The 15,644-nt window shown below is 40.7% G+C and overlaps 1 protein-coding gene and 1 long non-coding RNA gene across 6 annotated transcripts in view; one reads left to right on the plus strand and one right to left on the minus strand.

Moving 5' to 3' along the window:
* dock10 (dedicator of cytokinesis 10) overlaps nt 1-15,644 on the plus strand; it is a 75,705-nt gene that overhangs the window by 43,106 nt on the left and 16,955 nt on the right. For 4 of the 5 annotated variants that reach the window (XM_034701274.1, XM_034701275.1, XM_034701271.1 and 1 more), the window contains exons 5-32: nt 1,286-1,358; nt 1,652-1,792; nt 1,996-2,130; nt 3,075-3,261; nt 4,216-4,304; nt 4,759-4,842; nt 4,952-5,110; nt 5,295-5,543; nt 5,664-5,786; nt 6,342-6,424; nt 6,534-6,656; nt 6,760-6,839; nt 6,934-7,121; nt 7,298-7,363; nt 7,478-7,570; nt 8,414-8,537; nt 8,641-8,762; nt 8,935-9,018; nt 10,057-10,149; nt 10,328-10,446; nt 10,990-11,059; nt 12,616-12,729; nt 12,928-12,999; nt 13,137-13,283; nt 13,978-14,061; nt 14,161-14,257; nt 14,405-14,437; nt 15,055-15,233. In XM_034701274.1, the coding sequence (XP_034557165.1) occupies nt 1,286-1,358; nt 1,652-1,792; nt 1,996-2,130; nt 3,075-3,261; nt 4,216-4,304; nt 4,759-4,842; nt 4,952-5,110; nt 5,295-5,543; nt 5,664-5,786; nt 6,342-6,424; nt 6,534-6,656; nt 6,760-6,839; nt 6,934-7,121; nt 7,298-7,363; nt 7,478-7,570; nt 8,414-8,537; nt 8,641-8,762; nt 8,935-9,018; nt 10,057-10,149; nt 10,328-10,446; nt 10,990-11,059; nt 12,616-12,729; nt 12,928-12,999; nt 13,137-13,283; nt 13,978-14,061; nt 14,161-14,257; nt 14,405-14,437; nt 15,055-15,233 (3,211 nt within the window). The remainder of the gene's footprint in view (nt 1-1,285; nt 1,359-1,651; nt 1,793-1,995; nt 2,131-3,074; nt 3,262-4,215; nt 4,305-4,758; nt 4,843-4,951; nt 5,111-5,294; nt 5,544-5,663; nt 5,787-6,341; nt 6,425-6,533; nt 6,657-6,759; nt 6,840-6,933; nt 7,122-7,297; nt 7,364-7,477; nt 7,571-8,413; nt 8,538-8,640; nt 8,763-8,934; nt 9,019-10,056; nt 10,150-10,327; nt 10,447-10,989; nt 11,060-12,615; nt 12,730-12,927; nt 13,000-13,136; nt 13,284-13,977; nt 14,062-14,160; nt 14,258-14,404; nt 14,438-15,054; nt 15,234-15,644) is intronic. The other variant, XM_034701272.1, reaches the window with a different exon arrangement.
* LOC117825429 lies at nt 10,000-15,102 on the minus strand. Its single transcript, XR_004633844.1, has 3 exons — nt 15,050-15,102; nt 13,170-13,296; nt 10,000-10,143 (listed from the first exon to the last, which is right to left on the minus strand). It is a non-coding gene; the product is annotated as an uncharacterized LOC117825429 (long non-coding RNA).

Genomic DNA, 15,644 nt, shown 5'->3' on the forward strand with positions numbered 1-15,644 from the left:
AGAGAATATCCAAAGGTAGGACAGACCTACAAGATACGACAAAAGTTGAACAAGAAAACAAATTATACAGCTAACAAGCTAGCTAGTGTTTCTACAGCTAACAAGCAAGCTACTGTTTATATTCATAGACTGTATAAAATATGGACGTAGTATCCATGACGTCACCCATCTGTTTCTGAAGCACTGTTTTGAAGCCAATCGTCGTTGGCAGCTATATTGCTGCTGTCGAGTGATTGTGACATAAAGAGGCGGGCTTTGAGCCTCCTTAGCCAACAGCTACAGTGTTCCCGCCCGTCAATCAAGTCAGCTGTGCCTCTCATTGGAAGACTCGTAATCTAAATGTCTTCGAAATTGCCGCGTTAGAATAAAATTCACCCCCTGAACAGTGTGTGCCGATCGAGAAATGAGCTATCCAGTACCTCCGGAGCCAGCCTCAAGCGGATCCTCAATGAACTGCAGTTTTTAGAACTTCCGCATTGGACTCATACTTTTAGACCGTTGATTGCCGCTTGTTTATATTGCTAACCAGACAGCAAGAATGTCTTTTTTAAGTTATATTTATTACGTTTATTTTTGCTTTTATTAGATAGGACAGCTGACGAGAGACAGTAAATTAGGGGAGAAGGGTGTGGTGAATGACAGCAGCAGGGTTTGTGTCTAGAAGTCAAACCTCCAAGCAAGTGTTTTCGATGGCTGACTAGCTGGGTATGTTTCTGCCGCTAACAAGCCACTCTGTGTATCTGCAGCTGTTTAGCTAGCTGATGTTTCTACAGTTAACAACCGCAGTACAATGGAAAAATAGATCTTGTGTGGTCGTCACCACTTTGTTGGAATGGAGGGATATTCCCCTCTTCCCCTCAGGCCAATATTTGCATTCCTCTGCCAGTGGCCAGCAGGCAATCACCAATAATCTTCCAAACATAGTCCCTGAAAGCAATTTTTTTCAGACAGCTTTTTTTTACAACTCTGTGACTTTTAGCAGCAGGGTGGTTCCAGTGTTTCACCTCCACAGACTGAAGCCGAGCTGTCTGTAGCTCAGAGCACATTCACAAAAGCATTTCATCCCAGTGGCTCACACACAAAGACAGTCAGCCTGTGAAATCAGTGGAGCGAGATTGAATGAGGACTACCTATTGTTGACTCCTGACAGAGAACGATGGAGCATAGTCAGCCACCCACATTCATAGAGAGGACTAATTAAATTCCTGAAATCATTTTCTCTTTCTATCACTATATTTTATTACTAGACTTTCACATTCATCTCTTATTCTCCCCTCATCTCCAGGAAACTGTACAAAGCAGAGAAGCTGCCATCCCATTCTTTTGAGATTGACTATGAGGACGTGGACAAGGATGAGGTCAGTAATGACCATCTTCTGATAAATGCTTCTACAGTGAATGTATTATATGCTGGACACATCCTGAGGCTCATGTTTAAATTGGTTTATCTCTGCCTCAAAGCTGTTAGAATATACTTTGCAAGAGCAGTTTGCTCATTAGAGGTCAGAGTGTCATTTTTTATGAATGTAATTTTACTGACATCTTTCCATAGAGTTTTGGAAAGTCCCCTCTTCTCTATTGATCATCCTCTACTCTATTTCAGGGGAATGGAAAGCTAATGTATCAATAACTGACTGTGTGTGCTCTACAGGATACCACCTCACTGTCCTCATCCAAAGGAGGAGGGGGAGGTGGCGGAGGAGGGGGAGGGGGAGGGATCGGTGTGTTTCGATCAGGCTGGCTCTACAAAGGGAACTTCAACAGCACCGTCAACAATAGCATCACTGTTCGGGTGAGAAAATGTCTGAAGCTCTCCCTTTTCATCACATTCACCCTGATCCTCAGATCTGCCTGTTTACAGTTAAAATGTAATACCTGGCCACAGATATTTGAAGAACGATCACCTGCTTTAGTATGTAGCATGTCATACTTGGTTGCCTATGAGTTTGTCCTTAAACCAGGATACTGAATTTGTACTTCATTCTATGTGTGCAGTCATTCAAGAGGAGATACTTCCAGCTCACCCAGCTCACAGATAACTCCTATATCATGAACTTCTACAAAGATGAAAAGATCTCCAAGGAACCTAAAGGGTGCATTTTCCTGGACTCATGCACTGGGGTTGTACAGGTGTGTTTTAAAGCATTTATATAATAATAAATGTATCACAATATACACTAAAATATAAGCTTGTGCGGTCAGCACTACAAAAACAATAGAATTGTGATGTCAAAAACAGTCAGTCTCGCATGTCTTTGCATCAACTATGAGCTTTTTCACAAAGACCTCCATCAAAGCATCTCTGTAATCAAAACTTAAATGCAGAATTTAGTTAAAAGCATAGACAATTTACTTTAACTGTGCACCATTAACTTTTATGAGGATTGTTTTTGAATTGTTAAGCTGTAAAATGGGGCATTATGACACAAAATGTGCAGGTCAATATATTGTTTTGCTTCTAAAGGGAGTTATTTAACCTTCTTTTTGAATTTCCAAGTAACTGTTATGGCCACCTCCGGGATGTCCTAGATGTAATTCTCTGCATTAAGCATAAAGACAGAGTCGTTTAGCTCCACTTAGAGAACATAATTGCATGTTCTTAATGCACTATATGAGGGTTTGGGAGTTGTGGCTTCCTCCTTCCTTTAACAACCACAATGATATCCATTGTGGTTTTTCAGGACTATTATGCTTTTATCGTCTGCTATTTAAAAGTATGCATAAGCAGTCTTGTATTTATCTTTATTGTAGTCATAGAAATCTATCCATCTAAAGTTACCGTAAGAACCAGCAGAGTTTTAAAACTTTTCTGGTGATGGATACACGTTTAACAAGCTACAAAGTTCAGTTTCAAAGGATTGATGCCATATCAAAGTATTCATTTAAAAGACTATTTAATAAAGGGGTTTCTTTATCTATTAGACATAAGGAGGCTCAGCTCATCTAAACTCAGTCCTTCATTCAGTACCTTCAAAAACTCAAAAAGTAGTCAGATTTTCCAAAAACAAAACCAAGTTTTGGTTTCCTTGGGTAGCCACATAATCCTATCCTTCCTTTCATCTGTCCCCCTGAAGAATAACCGCCTGAGGAAACATGCCTTCGAGCTGAAAATGAACGAGGTTACCTACTTCGTGCTGGCCGCGGAGAGCGAACAAGACATGGAGGAGTGGATCAGCACATTGACCCGCATCTTACAGATCAGTCCTCACGAAGGGCCAGCTCCTGACCGCAAAAGTTTGGACCTCACAGACCACCGGCAGGGTGAGACTGGTTCTGTTTCTGGAATTAGGATTAAACAAAGTTTACTTATGATGTCTGTAGAGTAGAGGGAATGAAATATAGTTGGAATGAGCAAAAAGGATGGAAGAAAGAAATGGTAATTTGGAGGTGAAAGGGGTATTTAAAGAGAGACAAGGAGGATATTTTAGCATAATTTCAACACATGTTTAAATCATAGTGCCCTCAAGAGAGACACAATTTTTATACTCAGTGTCAGCACAATGTAACCTTTCCCTCTCTGTCTGGCCTTGCTCTAAATAACAACTTGCCGAACCTTTTATAGGGAATTCTGCCTGTTTGGGGCTTAATCCATAACATCACAATCAGGAAATGAGACCAGACACCGGCCATGGACTCCACCTTTGTTTAATACATCCTACTTTTTATTTACCAAACTTAATAAAAAATCTTATTCCCTTGTGCCTACTCTGCCAGAGCTGGGGCATTGGATCACAGCCTGTAACATAACACACCCTGATGGAGCTCTGAGACTTGGCCCACTGAAAAGTGGTGGAGTGATGATGTAATAGCTTGAGCCGTCATGGCTCTGTGGTCTGTTAGCATGCCTCTAAATCAGGCTGCGAGCAGCATGTGGTGACCTACCATTAATGAGCCATTTTGTTCAGCATGGCCTTTGGGAAGAATTGCTCAAGGCATATGAAGGTTATATTTCTGCAGAAGCCTGTCTGCCTTATTGCCCATAAATACCACGAATGGAGTCATATTTTATATTGAGATGAATATATGTTCAGTGATGCCGGTTAGTGCTTATTTAGTGCACTGCTGAACCTATTTTAGAAAATGTTATATGGGCTTTAACCTACAGGGGAAAATGGAGTACCTGCATAAACTTTCCCATCCAGCTACTGCCTGCAGATATCATTTATTCATAAGTACCTCTCATGACACGTGATTGTGTTATTGTTTTCTTTTCAGATGTGTTTGACTTGTCGTTGAGTGACTGCTGTTTGCAGGAGAACGAAGATACCACGGCTGAGAACGGCATCAATCCTGAGCTAGCAAAGGTTAAAACCTTCTTCGTTATAAAACAAAAAATATCAGGGCCCAGCACACCGTCCAGTTTGTTTATAACAGCACCCTACAAAGTTTTCACCAAGAGAGGTGTCATGTGGCAATATTTGACATGAAATACATGTGCATGTACTTGTTAATGACGCAAAACACATTCCTGATGCCGATGTGGTTCTACTAGTCAACAGTTATTAATGTAAGTCACTAATATGCAGTTATTCTTCAGTTAAAGAAAGGAAACAATAAGATGACCCCTAAGTTTGAACTATTCTGTTTTTTAGAACATTCAAAAAGTTATTTCAATTATTTAATTAGGAAGAACATACATTTATCATTTTTCAATAAGCCTAAAGGTTTAACAGAGTGCATTCTGTTTAGAAACACTAAGCCTGGACACAACTGTACTTGTACAGTAAGTTAATTATTATCTCATCCTGTCTGTTCCAGTACATTTCAGAGACAGATGAAGGAATTCGCTCAGTCAGGAGAGAAGAGAGGTTGAATCTGTTCTCCCTGGATCCTGACACTCCTGTACGTATGAGTCCTCTAAGAAGGAGTTTTCAAACATACAAATGTATATTGTTTTCTTTTTTTGTTTTCATTTTTGGACCTGTAAAACTCTGGTTTTTTTCAATTACAGGTTCTGAGGAGCCCAAAGACAGAACATTCATCAGGGGAGAACGGAGCTGTGCGTCCGTTTGAGGAGAAACTGGGCAGAAGGTTCATGATCACCTGCCGATCACTCAACTTCATGCTGCAGGGCTGCATCAATGAGAGTGAAACTGAACCAGTCACCAATGTGAGAAGGGCCATGCTTCAAGATTGACTTTTTTTTATCAATATGATTGTGTGAAGCTAATGCAATTAAAATGTTTTCATGCTAATTTAACTTTTACACCAAAAGAAGTAGATGGTCCATGGTATGCACGTTAAGTGGGCTGTACATTTTATCGAGAGTGACTGAGCTGCATTTGCTTCTCTAGATTGAACCCTTCTTCGTGTCTCTGGCTCTGATGGACATCCGAGAAGGGAGGAAAGTGTCTGCTGACTTCCATGTAGACCTGAACCAGGAGGTGGTGCGTCAGATGCTCGGAGGCTGCAGTAATGGTACAGGTGTTCTTGGGTCAGGGGTTGGAGGTCAGGAAAACGGCCTGTGTTCTCCTGCTGAGAAGAAGCAAGGAGACTGTAACCTCAATTTAGACCTGGATCACTGGCTCCGCTTTCCCAAACAGGTACAAATATCTCACTCCTAAAATTTGCTTTACAGAGATCAATCAAAGGAGATGTGTTTCCTTCTGTTTCTTACTTTGGATTGAACTTATAGAACTGCTCTAACAAGCTTTTCCATGCAGGCAATCTTCTCTGTGACGAACCCTCACACGGATATAGTGATGGTGGCACGAGTGGAAAAGGTGCTGATGGGAAATATTGCTTGTGGGACTGAACCTTACATCAAGAATACAGACTCCAGCAAGGTCAGAAAGTCATTTTTTCACTGCTCACATTACTCGCATTACTTCCCTTTCATTGACCAGCAGCACAGAGCTAAACCTCTCACAGCATCTTATCTCTTGAGGCAAGCTGGAAAAATGGCCCATCATCATTGTTGTTGTTTAGGCGATTATTCTTAGGGAAACAGCCTAATCTACTCAAACAGTTTAAAGCATGACATTTACAAAATGCTTTTCCTGTACAGCCAGAGCTTATCTTCATCACTGAATGCCAGTCCGGTCAGTAGTTTGTTAATTAGGTTGTGTTTTTTTCCGAAATCCTTTCCAAGATGTTTCCTGGCTTCCCCGCTGGCAGTCTTCCACGTAGTCCTTGTTGAAAAGGCTAAATGAATCAGCAGACATCCAACCTGCTGCTCGAGTTACTGTTACGGACAACCTCTGATTCAGTCTGTCACTCTGTCAACTTGAATCTACGGCTTAGCGTGTCCACTTGTATTTAAAAATATCAGCTGTGGCGTCACGCTAACGAGCCTTTCCATCCTTTTTTCCACCGTGTGTGTGTTTGTGTGTGTTGTTCAGACTGTTCAGAAGATTTTGAAATCCAACAAGCAGTTCTGCAGTAAGCTGGGAAAGTACCGTATGCCATTTGCCTGGTCCGTCAGGTCAGTGCTCCTGATTAGAGAGTTGTTTTAAGATCTTAATAATGTATCTACAAATTTCAGGATGTAATATTTGACTTTGATGCTGATGTGTTTTTTTTTTGTGTTACAGGCCAGTGTTTAAGGACAACCATGGAGCTCTGGACAGAGAGTCTCGTTTCTCACCTCTCTTCAAACAGGAGAGCAACAAGATTGCCACTGATGACCTGATTAAGCTCATATCCGAGTACAGAAGGTAAGATGCACTGCAGGCTTTAAAAATAAAGTAGGTCACTTAAGCTGCTATGAGGCAAATTTACTCCACTTAAAACATTGTGTTCTTTTGTTTGCATGTGCAGGGCTGAAAAAAACAGCAAACTGCAGACTATTCCTGGAGCGCTGGACATCGCAGTCGACTACATTCCGCTGGAGCATCCCAGTATGTCCACTTTTGGTCTAAATAGTATCCATTCATTGACATTCTTCTCTCTTGTCATGTCATGTGTTTGAACTCCTCTTCTGCTTACTTTCAGACTGTGTTACCTCCTCTTACATACCAGTGAAGCCCTTTGAGGAGCTGAGCAAACACCAGCCCACTGTGGAGGTGGAGGAGTTTGTCCAGGACACCACCAAGTTCACCCAGCCGCACCGCGTCTACACAAACCACATCCATGTCTACCCTAAACATCTCAAATATGACAGCCAGAAAAGCTTTGCGAAGGTACAGATTATAGCAGTGGATTCAACATTTTCAAAAAGCCTGTTCAAGGTTTTAAAGGAGATCTAATAACACTGGCATTACAATTACTTACAGCATGCCTTGTGGTTTTTTTTGTCATACTTCCTCTCCTTTAATTGTTGCCATCATTAATGTTACAACGCTCCTCTTGTTCCCAGGCTCGTAACATTGCAGTCTATGTGGAGTTCCGCAGCTCGGACGAAGAAGTTGCCAAACCTTTAAAGGTAAAAAGAATGCAAATTAGATTTTAGTACTCTGGTTAAAACCCTGTGTTTGAAAGGAAAGTGGCTGAGCAGGACTTCATTTTGCTTGTTTTTTTCCTATTGTTGTTTTCATAGTGCATCTACGGCAAGGCCGGAGGTCCAGTCTTCACCACAGCAGCCTGCTCCACAGTCCTGCACCACTCACAGAATCCTGACTTCTATGATGAGGTAAAGGGAGGAGTAACAAGATGAGAATTAGTGTTGCACACTTGGACACAGTAAGGGAATTTCCAGGCGTGCATGGGTTTTATAATAAATATTACTCAGACTCTTTCTCTGGAAATATGAAAATTCAATAACATCAGCTGAGCGTGGCTGTATACTGCAGAACATCCCAGTCTACTGAGTCTCTAAATCAGTGCTGTAGTTCACACTCATATTAAATACAATTCAGCAGACTCACAGTTAATATAATTCACTTTTGAATTTCTAGCTAGCAAACAACAGGTGCAGCACTTCAAAAGACTACTGATTAACTTGAAAAAATCTGACATAAAGTGACGTATTTGCATTAACAGAAGTCTGGTTTCTCTCATACATAATATAAATCTATGTCCCTATGTTTAAGCATTGTTTTGTCACTTTTGCTCACCTGAAAGTATAAAAATACAAGCACATCAGCTTAGTGTGGCTGCATACTGCAGTGAATCCCGGTCTACCGAATGATACGCGTGCACCTGTATTATGCACCTGTGCATCCTAAAGGCCCTTAAGCTGCCCCAAAATACCTATGTGAGCCTTGTTAATTTAAACTACAAATAAATCCACTGAAATATTACAGAGTCTTTTGCACATGAAAACCTAACACATCATCAATGAACAAGATCATATACAAAATAAAAATACAAAAACAAAAATAAACATGAGAGTGGGGCGTTGTCATTCTAAATAGAGTCTATAAACATGCTTCACATTATTACAGGTCCCACATTAACATTACATATAACTTGCAAATCTGAAGCATTGCTTGTTTCCCATAAAATAACCAACAACATGCTAATGTGTCTGCAGGTCAAGATTGAGCTCCCCACTCAGCTCCATGAAAAGCACCACCTCCTTTTCTCATTTTATCATGTCACCTGTGACATCAACGCCAAGACTAATTCCAAGAGGAAAGAAACCTTGGAGACCCCAGGTAAGTCTGAAGCTATAAGTTAGAGACACATTCATATTGTTACAGGTTATTTTTTTGGCTTCTCTTCCTTTATATGTTATTAATTTGAACGTTTTTTTATTAGTGGGGTATTCTTGGCTGCCTCTCCTCAAAGAGGGTCGTCTGGTATCTCAGGAGTTCAGTGTGTCTGTCTCCTGTAACCTACCGCCTGGATACCTGGCCATTAAGGATGCTGGCAACACCAAGGTGAGAAGGAGGAAGGAAAGGAAAGAGGAGGGGATCAGACATAATCATTAAAAATCGCAATGAATAATAAAAAGATTCATTTCCGTGAGAAGACGGGTATAGCACTAGAGAACATGATAAGTGAAGGGTTTGGACATGGATGGGTGTCATCTTTCTTTGCTCTATTTTTCAGAGTGGAGCAGATGTGAAGTGGGTGGATGGAGGAAAAGCAATATTTAAATTGTCGACTAATGTCGTCTCCACAGTTTACACTCAGGTGAGTAAGAGCAACTGTGTTACTGCTCTCCTCTCATTAAAATGATTTTTACCCGCTTAATGCTGGGGATGTCCAAAGTTTGCCCCAGTGAATGCTGGGATAGGCCTCTACCCCTAACATGATAAGTGGTCTAGAAAATGCATCAATGGCGACGACAAATCAGCCAGAATGCATCCACAATGTTGCTCAAAGCTTTAAAAATATACTTTTATCGCTACAAGACGTTATCATCCATTTTCATTGTCTGAGTTTTCCTATTTAGCTTCCTCCAGCAAGCAGAGAATGCGCTCTGCAGATAGTGAGGAACTGTAAAGTGGACCTCAAATGCCAATAAGATATCCTTAAACAAATTATGAAGCATTCAGATCTATTAAACAAATGCAATTTGGGCCAAAAGCTGGAAAGTGGATGTTTAAAGTGTCGTCTTCCTCTTATGTGGGGTGCGATGAAACAGGAAACAAAGAAGCTCAGATTTTCTACAATGAGGAATGTATAAGAGCATTGGAAAGGAAATCCCTCTCTTTGTTGTTGGTATATAAACCAGATTACCCCGTGCTGTTTTTCCACTTCAGATACTTCAACAAGAATCAAATCTATGAGAATGGTTACATTTATCATTTTTATGCCCTTTTTTAACACATTGCAAAAGCAGATGAAGTCATTGCTAACACTTCAGCTGGTCCCTTGTTTCCTTCTATCCTGCATTCCAACGCTCACAGACATCAAGATTTATAGATTTTGATTGACAGGGATGGCTATAAACAGACAGATGGTCAGATAGACAGAACGACAGAGTGCCAAACAGACGATCCGTCAGACTGATAGTTGAAAAGTAGAGCAGTTGAAGCACAACATGGCAGGAGTAGGATTGGGAAACATAATGAAATAAATAATCTAGACATTAAGGCTAACAGTGACAATGATGACAGTACTAATGATTTAACTTTTGGATTAACTTTAAACTTAAAAGATCCAGTCCACTAAGTCTTATCGCATATGCTCTCTGCTGTTTTTCATGGATTCTGCTCTCCGTGCCAGGACCCCCACCTGAACCGATTCTTCCAGCAGTGCCAGAAGAGAGAGCTGGACCTCTTGCAACCTCCTACCTCCAACTTCCTCAACTGCCTGAAGGTCAGAGGAAAGACACTTTATTACGCCAATTTTCACTGATTGAGAACAGGACCTTGACTGCTACATCAACTCTAGCATCTTATCCAACATCATATTATGTTTTGTTTTTTCTTCCTTGTGGTTTTGATGTTTCTTATTTATTTCCATCCTCCTCCGCCTTTGTTCCACCCTTCCCCAGGGTCTCCTCAGTATGGAGAGAATCCCAGTGATCATCCGATTTCTACCAGTGCTCTTCAACCAGCTGTTCAAGGTCCTGACTCAGAATGACAACGACGATGTCACTACTGCCACCACCAGGTAGGTGCTGGTACTACAACATCCTCAACAGCTGGATTTACATCTGGGTTAGTGGACTGGTGATGGATGTGGAAAGGGGCACTAAGTTAGGAGACCAATAAGGGTTTTACTCAACAGTTTTGAACAACACACCTTTTTTTATTGATGATTTATTGAAGAAATGTATTTATTGGGATAAGACCCTTTAGATGTGCCATTTCGTTTTAGAGGGGGTCCCAGAAGATTTATGACTCTTTATTTTGGATTTAAATGTTTCATTATGATGTGTTCTTATTTAAGGTGGCTTATATTTATCTAATGCATCTCATGTCATTTATTTTGATCTTAGTTTTTATTAAATAGTTATAAATATTTAATTTCTATATGTTGCAATCTCTTAGTCTCATATTAGATTAGTTTTACTGTTATATTTCGATACAGGGTGTTGCCTTCTATCTGAAATGTATTGCACTTTATCCTTGTTGAGATTCATGAGCTTCATTAACCACAAGCTCTACAAAGCATGTAAAAATAAAACTAATGTTTGTCATTGTGTGTCTGCAGAGTGCTGGTCCACATTGTTGCAAAGTGCCATGAAGAAAACCTGGTTCACTACCTGCACTCCTACATCAAGGTACCTACAAGGACCTGTACACCTTGGAACTAAATGTGTTTGTGCACATATTATTGAGTGCATAATGAATGTGCATGCTCAGGAAAATCACATGATCATTTTGAAGGCTGTTGTTTTCAATGAAGGAGTGGAAACCCTGCACAGAGGATTTAATTTCTGAAGGGAATACAGTCAAAGAAGAGGCTTTTTTTGTGTTTGAGTGTGTGTGTGTGTGTGTGTGTGTGTGTGTGTGTGTGTGTGTGTGTGTGTGTGTGTTTGCACCAGCAGGATTGTAGTACACATTGAGCCGCGTGCTGAGAGCTATGTGCAAACACCAAGAAGCAATGCGAAAAGGAGAAGAGAGGATGAATAAAGGCTGATTGAGTTGGAGGCAAACAGGGACATTCAGGGTGCTTAATCAGAAACACAGGGCGTGTTTGTTTAGAGAGAGAGCGAGAGAGAGAGAGAGAGAGAGAGAGAAAACCTCAAGGTCTGCTTCATGTTGGCCACAGTGAAGGAAAAGTGCAGCGCTGGAAGAGGCAGCGGCAGAGACAAATGATGGTCGGCAAGAGAGGAGAGGACGAGGCAGGCTAATGGAAGCAGGGTTGCCATGGTGACAGATTGGCATGGTGCTCAGTTGAAACTGCTGAGTGTGTGATCCTGCAATCGTGTGTACAATCATGAGGAAGGCACAGCAGCTATGGTAGCCAGAGGTAGTACATTTATATGAAACTAACCTCACACTTACTTTTGCTATTTAATTTCCTTTGATTCAGTATGAACTGGTTTTTAAAGACAGTTTCTTTAATGAATAATGTGGGGTTTTTTTTATGATTTTGAAAATTTGTTTTTTTTCTCTTCTGTAACATTTTGAATGAAGCATCCTAGAATTATGACAGGCAGTTAGATGGATGCTTGACATAACATGCCTGCATCAATATAGGCTAAACAAACAAAACACAAAAAATGATGGTGGAAAAGACTGAACTATTATTTAACCTATAAATAAAAAGATGCCTTTGTGTGTCAGTAATAAGGAATAGCACTGCAACAAACAACTTATCTCATTAACTCATAATCTTCTTTCTTTTACTTATGAATCAGCATCTTTTGTCCCTAAAACATAAAAAAATATATACATATTTTTGTTGTATTTTTAAAGATATGTGTTTTTAAAAAATATCTAAGTTTTAGTACTTGCTTTTCTTTAACAGATGTGAATAAAAGAAATAGGGAAAAATAAGTTATGTCACTATTTAATGTCATGATTTGTCACAAATCATTGAAAACCCTCCAAATATTCACTTTACCAAAAAGTGAGACAAAGAAAACAACAAGTCTTCTCCCAGCATTCCTGCTTAAGATTGGGATTATGAATGGTTGATGATGAAAAGTTTCGCAGTGTTTCTCTCAAGCGACCAGTTGTTGCAGCTCAAATGCAAAGACCATGTACCACCAAACAAAAGGTGCCTGCACAGGAATCATGTTGAATCTAAATCTATATACCTTTCTGTCCTCAATCCCTGTAACTGTCATGACTACCCTGACTCATTTTCCCCCTCTCTCCCTCTCTGTAGTATGTGTTCAAGTCAGAGGCCCACGGCTTTAGGACAGTTCACGAGGAGCTGGCTAAAGGAATGACCTTTGACCTGAAGAGCAATGACCAGACAGCAGTGAGAAATGTCCTGAAGGTGTGTATCACTCCTAATAACTGCTCTTCAGATAAGCAGAATTAGAAAAAAGTCAAAGCGTTATTTAAAGACTTCAAAGTCTTAAGTTAGGTGTAAAATCCTCAAAGAGAAACATTTGTGCCAGGTGTGCTTTGAAGCAGGAGCGTATTAGACAGACTTAACATTCGTTAATCATGCTTTGACCTCTCCTGGTTTCAGTTCTCCTGGTTCTTCTTTGAGCTAATTGTCAAGTCCATGGCCCAGCATTTGGTGGACTCTGACAAGTTAAAGGTGAGGTGGCTCACACCACTTTGATTCCTACAAATCATCACATTTATGAACCACTTTTTGTACCTGGTTGAGTATATTTCCTGTAATAATACCCAAGGATACTACATCTCAAAGTTAAGCTTCCTTCGTTCCCACAGCTCCCGAGACCTCAGCGTTTCCCCTCATCATACCTGAGTCGCGTGGAGACTCTGGTGGAGACGGTGTCTGAACACATCTTCTGGAAGAACAAAGACCTGGGAGAGGAGACCCGCAGTGCCAACTCAGCTGTGGCAGCTTTTGTCAAGGTGGGAGCTAACCCTGCATCATTTTAGAAAAAAATATTCAGTGGAAGATTACAGTGTTTCAGGATTGCAGTAACTGTACGAGGCAGGTTAATGGAAGCAGAGTTGCCATGGTAACTGATTGGCATGGTGCTTGGTTTCAGCTGCTTAGTGTGTGATCTTGCAAACGTGTGTGCACTCATGAGGAAGGCGAGGATCAGTTCAAGTGTAGCTGTAGCAGCTGTAGGTTTTAGATTTATATGAATCCAACCTCACAGACACTTTAACTGTTTTATTTGCCTTCAATCAGCTTGTCCCAGTTTCTTTAAGTAGTCCTGCTTGGAACAAATAGACAAAAATATTGCAATAACGGGGTTACAAAAATAAACAGAACAGTTCTTATTTATTGCGTTAAACTCAGGCTTTTGCAGTGTGATAATTGCACACACTCATATCAGGATAACAATGACACTACGATTTATGCTGCTGCCTCAGTAAGAACAAACTGTTTCGTCTCATGGATTTCATTGTGATTAAAAGACCCAGTAGAAGTTTAAGGAAACATCCTGTGCTGTTAGGGTTAGCTTGATCAAAACAAGCTGTAAAAACAGTCTGCAAATAAAAGATGTTTCCACTTTCTCCATCTGTGTCGAATGATCTCCCTCTCACTGTCTTAAAGGCTTTGTCTGATCTTCTGTCTCTGCGTCTCTCTTTGTAGCGTTGCTTCACTCTCATGGACAGAGGCTTCACATTCAAACTGATCAGTAACTACATCAACATGATCACTGCCACAGATAGCAAGGTAAAGAAAAAACATCAGCACACTTTAATTCTGTTCAGAGTAGATAAAGTGTGTAGAACTTCATTTCTGTGTGTGTGTGTGTGTGTGTGTGTGTGATAGGTCCTGTGTGAGCTGAAGTTTGAGTTCTTACGAGAGGTGTGTAACCACGAGCACTACATCCCTCTCAGCCTGCCCTTACCCTCCGCTCGCATCACAGGTACAGTCTTATCCTGTAGTTCAGTGACACCATTTTGGATGTGTTAACAATCATACATCAAGATCCAACCCTCATTTGTCTATTAACACTGTCTCTGTCTGTCCCTCTCTCTTTCTGTCACCTCCTCTGACTGTTTGTTTATGTCAGACCATGCATCCCCAGAGCCTCAAAGCACTCATGGTAAATACTCATTCCTTTTATGTTGTATGTGTGCATATGTCTGTGTGCTAATCTAGTAGTGGGAGGAAAATTTGGCACTTCATTCACTGAATGTAAACAAGGTTTTTGTTTGGAAGTGTTTTAATGAGTTCCCTAATGGAAAGCAATTATTGGCACAAGGATTATTTAATTCACGCTAGTTAATTTACATTGAGTGTGAATTATTTTGGAACCGCTTTATATTATATTGGTTAAAAATGATGATCTACATTTACCTTGCTGCCAAAATGAAAGCAAAATGACACAAATAACCAGAAGAAGACTGAAAAGTCAGCAACGAATACACGAAAAACGGAAAGGGTGCAATTACAAGTCATGTTTTGAAATTAACTGTCAGAGTGGATACATTTAAAGTTCTCTAAATGTAAGAGCTTCACGGTGTCCATGATCCAGGTTTGCACTGTCAGGAAGAGGGCTTCCTTTCAGTTCAAACAGATCAGTCTGTGCTTGATGAGTAGTGATTTGCATTACATTGAATAGTATACCAAAAAAACAGCTGTGTTATTGTGATTAGAAAATACCCACAATGTATTAAATTTCAGAAGCCACATGTTTGTTTTAACACTGTCTTACCCCAGTTTCAGTCCCAGAGTATAACCTGACCGGAGAGTTCTGCAGGAAGCACTTCCTGACTGGCCTGTTGCTACGGGAACTGGGGCTGGCCCTCCAGGACGAGCAGGACCTGAGGCACCTCGCCTTGGCCACCCTGAAGACTCTGATGGCCAAACACTCGCTGGATGCACGCTATGCCACCAAGGTAGTCCCGAGCACATGTTTACACGGTGGGAAACTGAAATGACTGGCACAGTGAGTCATGAGTCTCCCAACAGACATTTCTTCTTCTGTGACTCACACAAACACGCTGGCATTTGATTGTTGAAAACAGCTGTGAGCAGAAAGGAAAGACGTCTCTGGATGCTGGGAAAATTCCAGCTTGGATCATGTCAGTAATCTGACCCTGTGTTAAACTCCACCAAACTTTGCCAACAGCAACACAACTGCAGGGCTGTGGTTTAAAGAGTCAAAAGGAAATGTGTGCAGAGGTCAACCAAAATCATGTTTCATAGAGCTTGAGATTACTTTCATACTTTCAGCCTGTTTTAGATAATAATAGTGCATTGATATTTCTATAAAGCGAGACTCTTCATTAAATATAGACAAACTGTAA

This window comes from Notolabrus celidotus, chromosome 14 (assembly GCF_009762535.1).
Source record: "Notolabrus celidotus isolate fNotCel1 chromosome 14, fNotCel1.pri, whole genome shotgun sequence".
In the NCBI taxonomy this organism is placed as follows: Eukaryota; Metazoa; Chordata; class Actinopteri; order Labriformes; family Labridae; genus Notolabrus; species Notolabrus celidotus.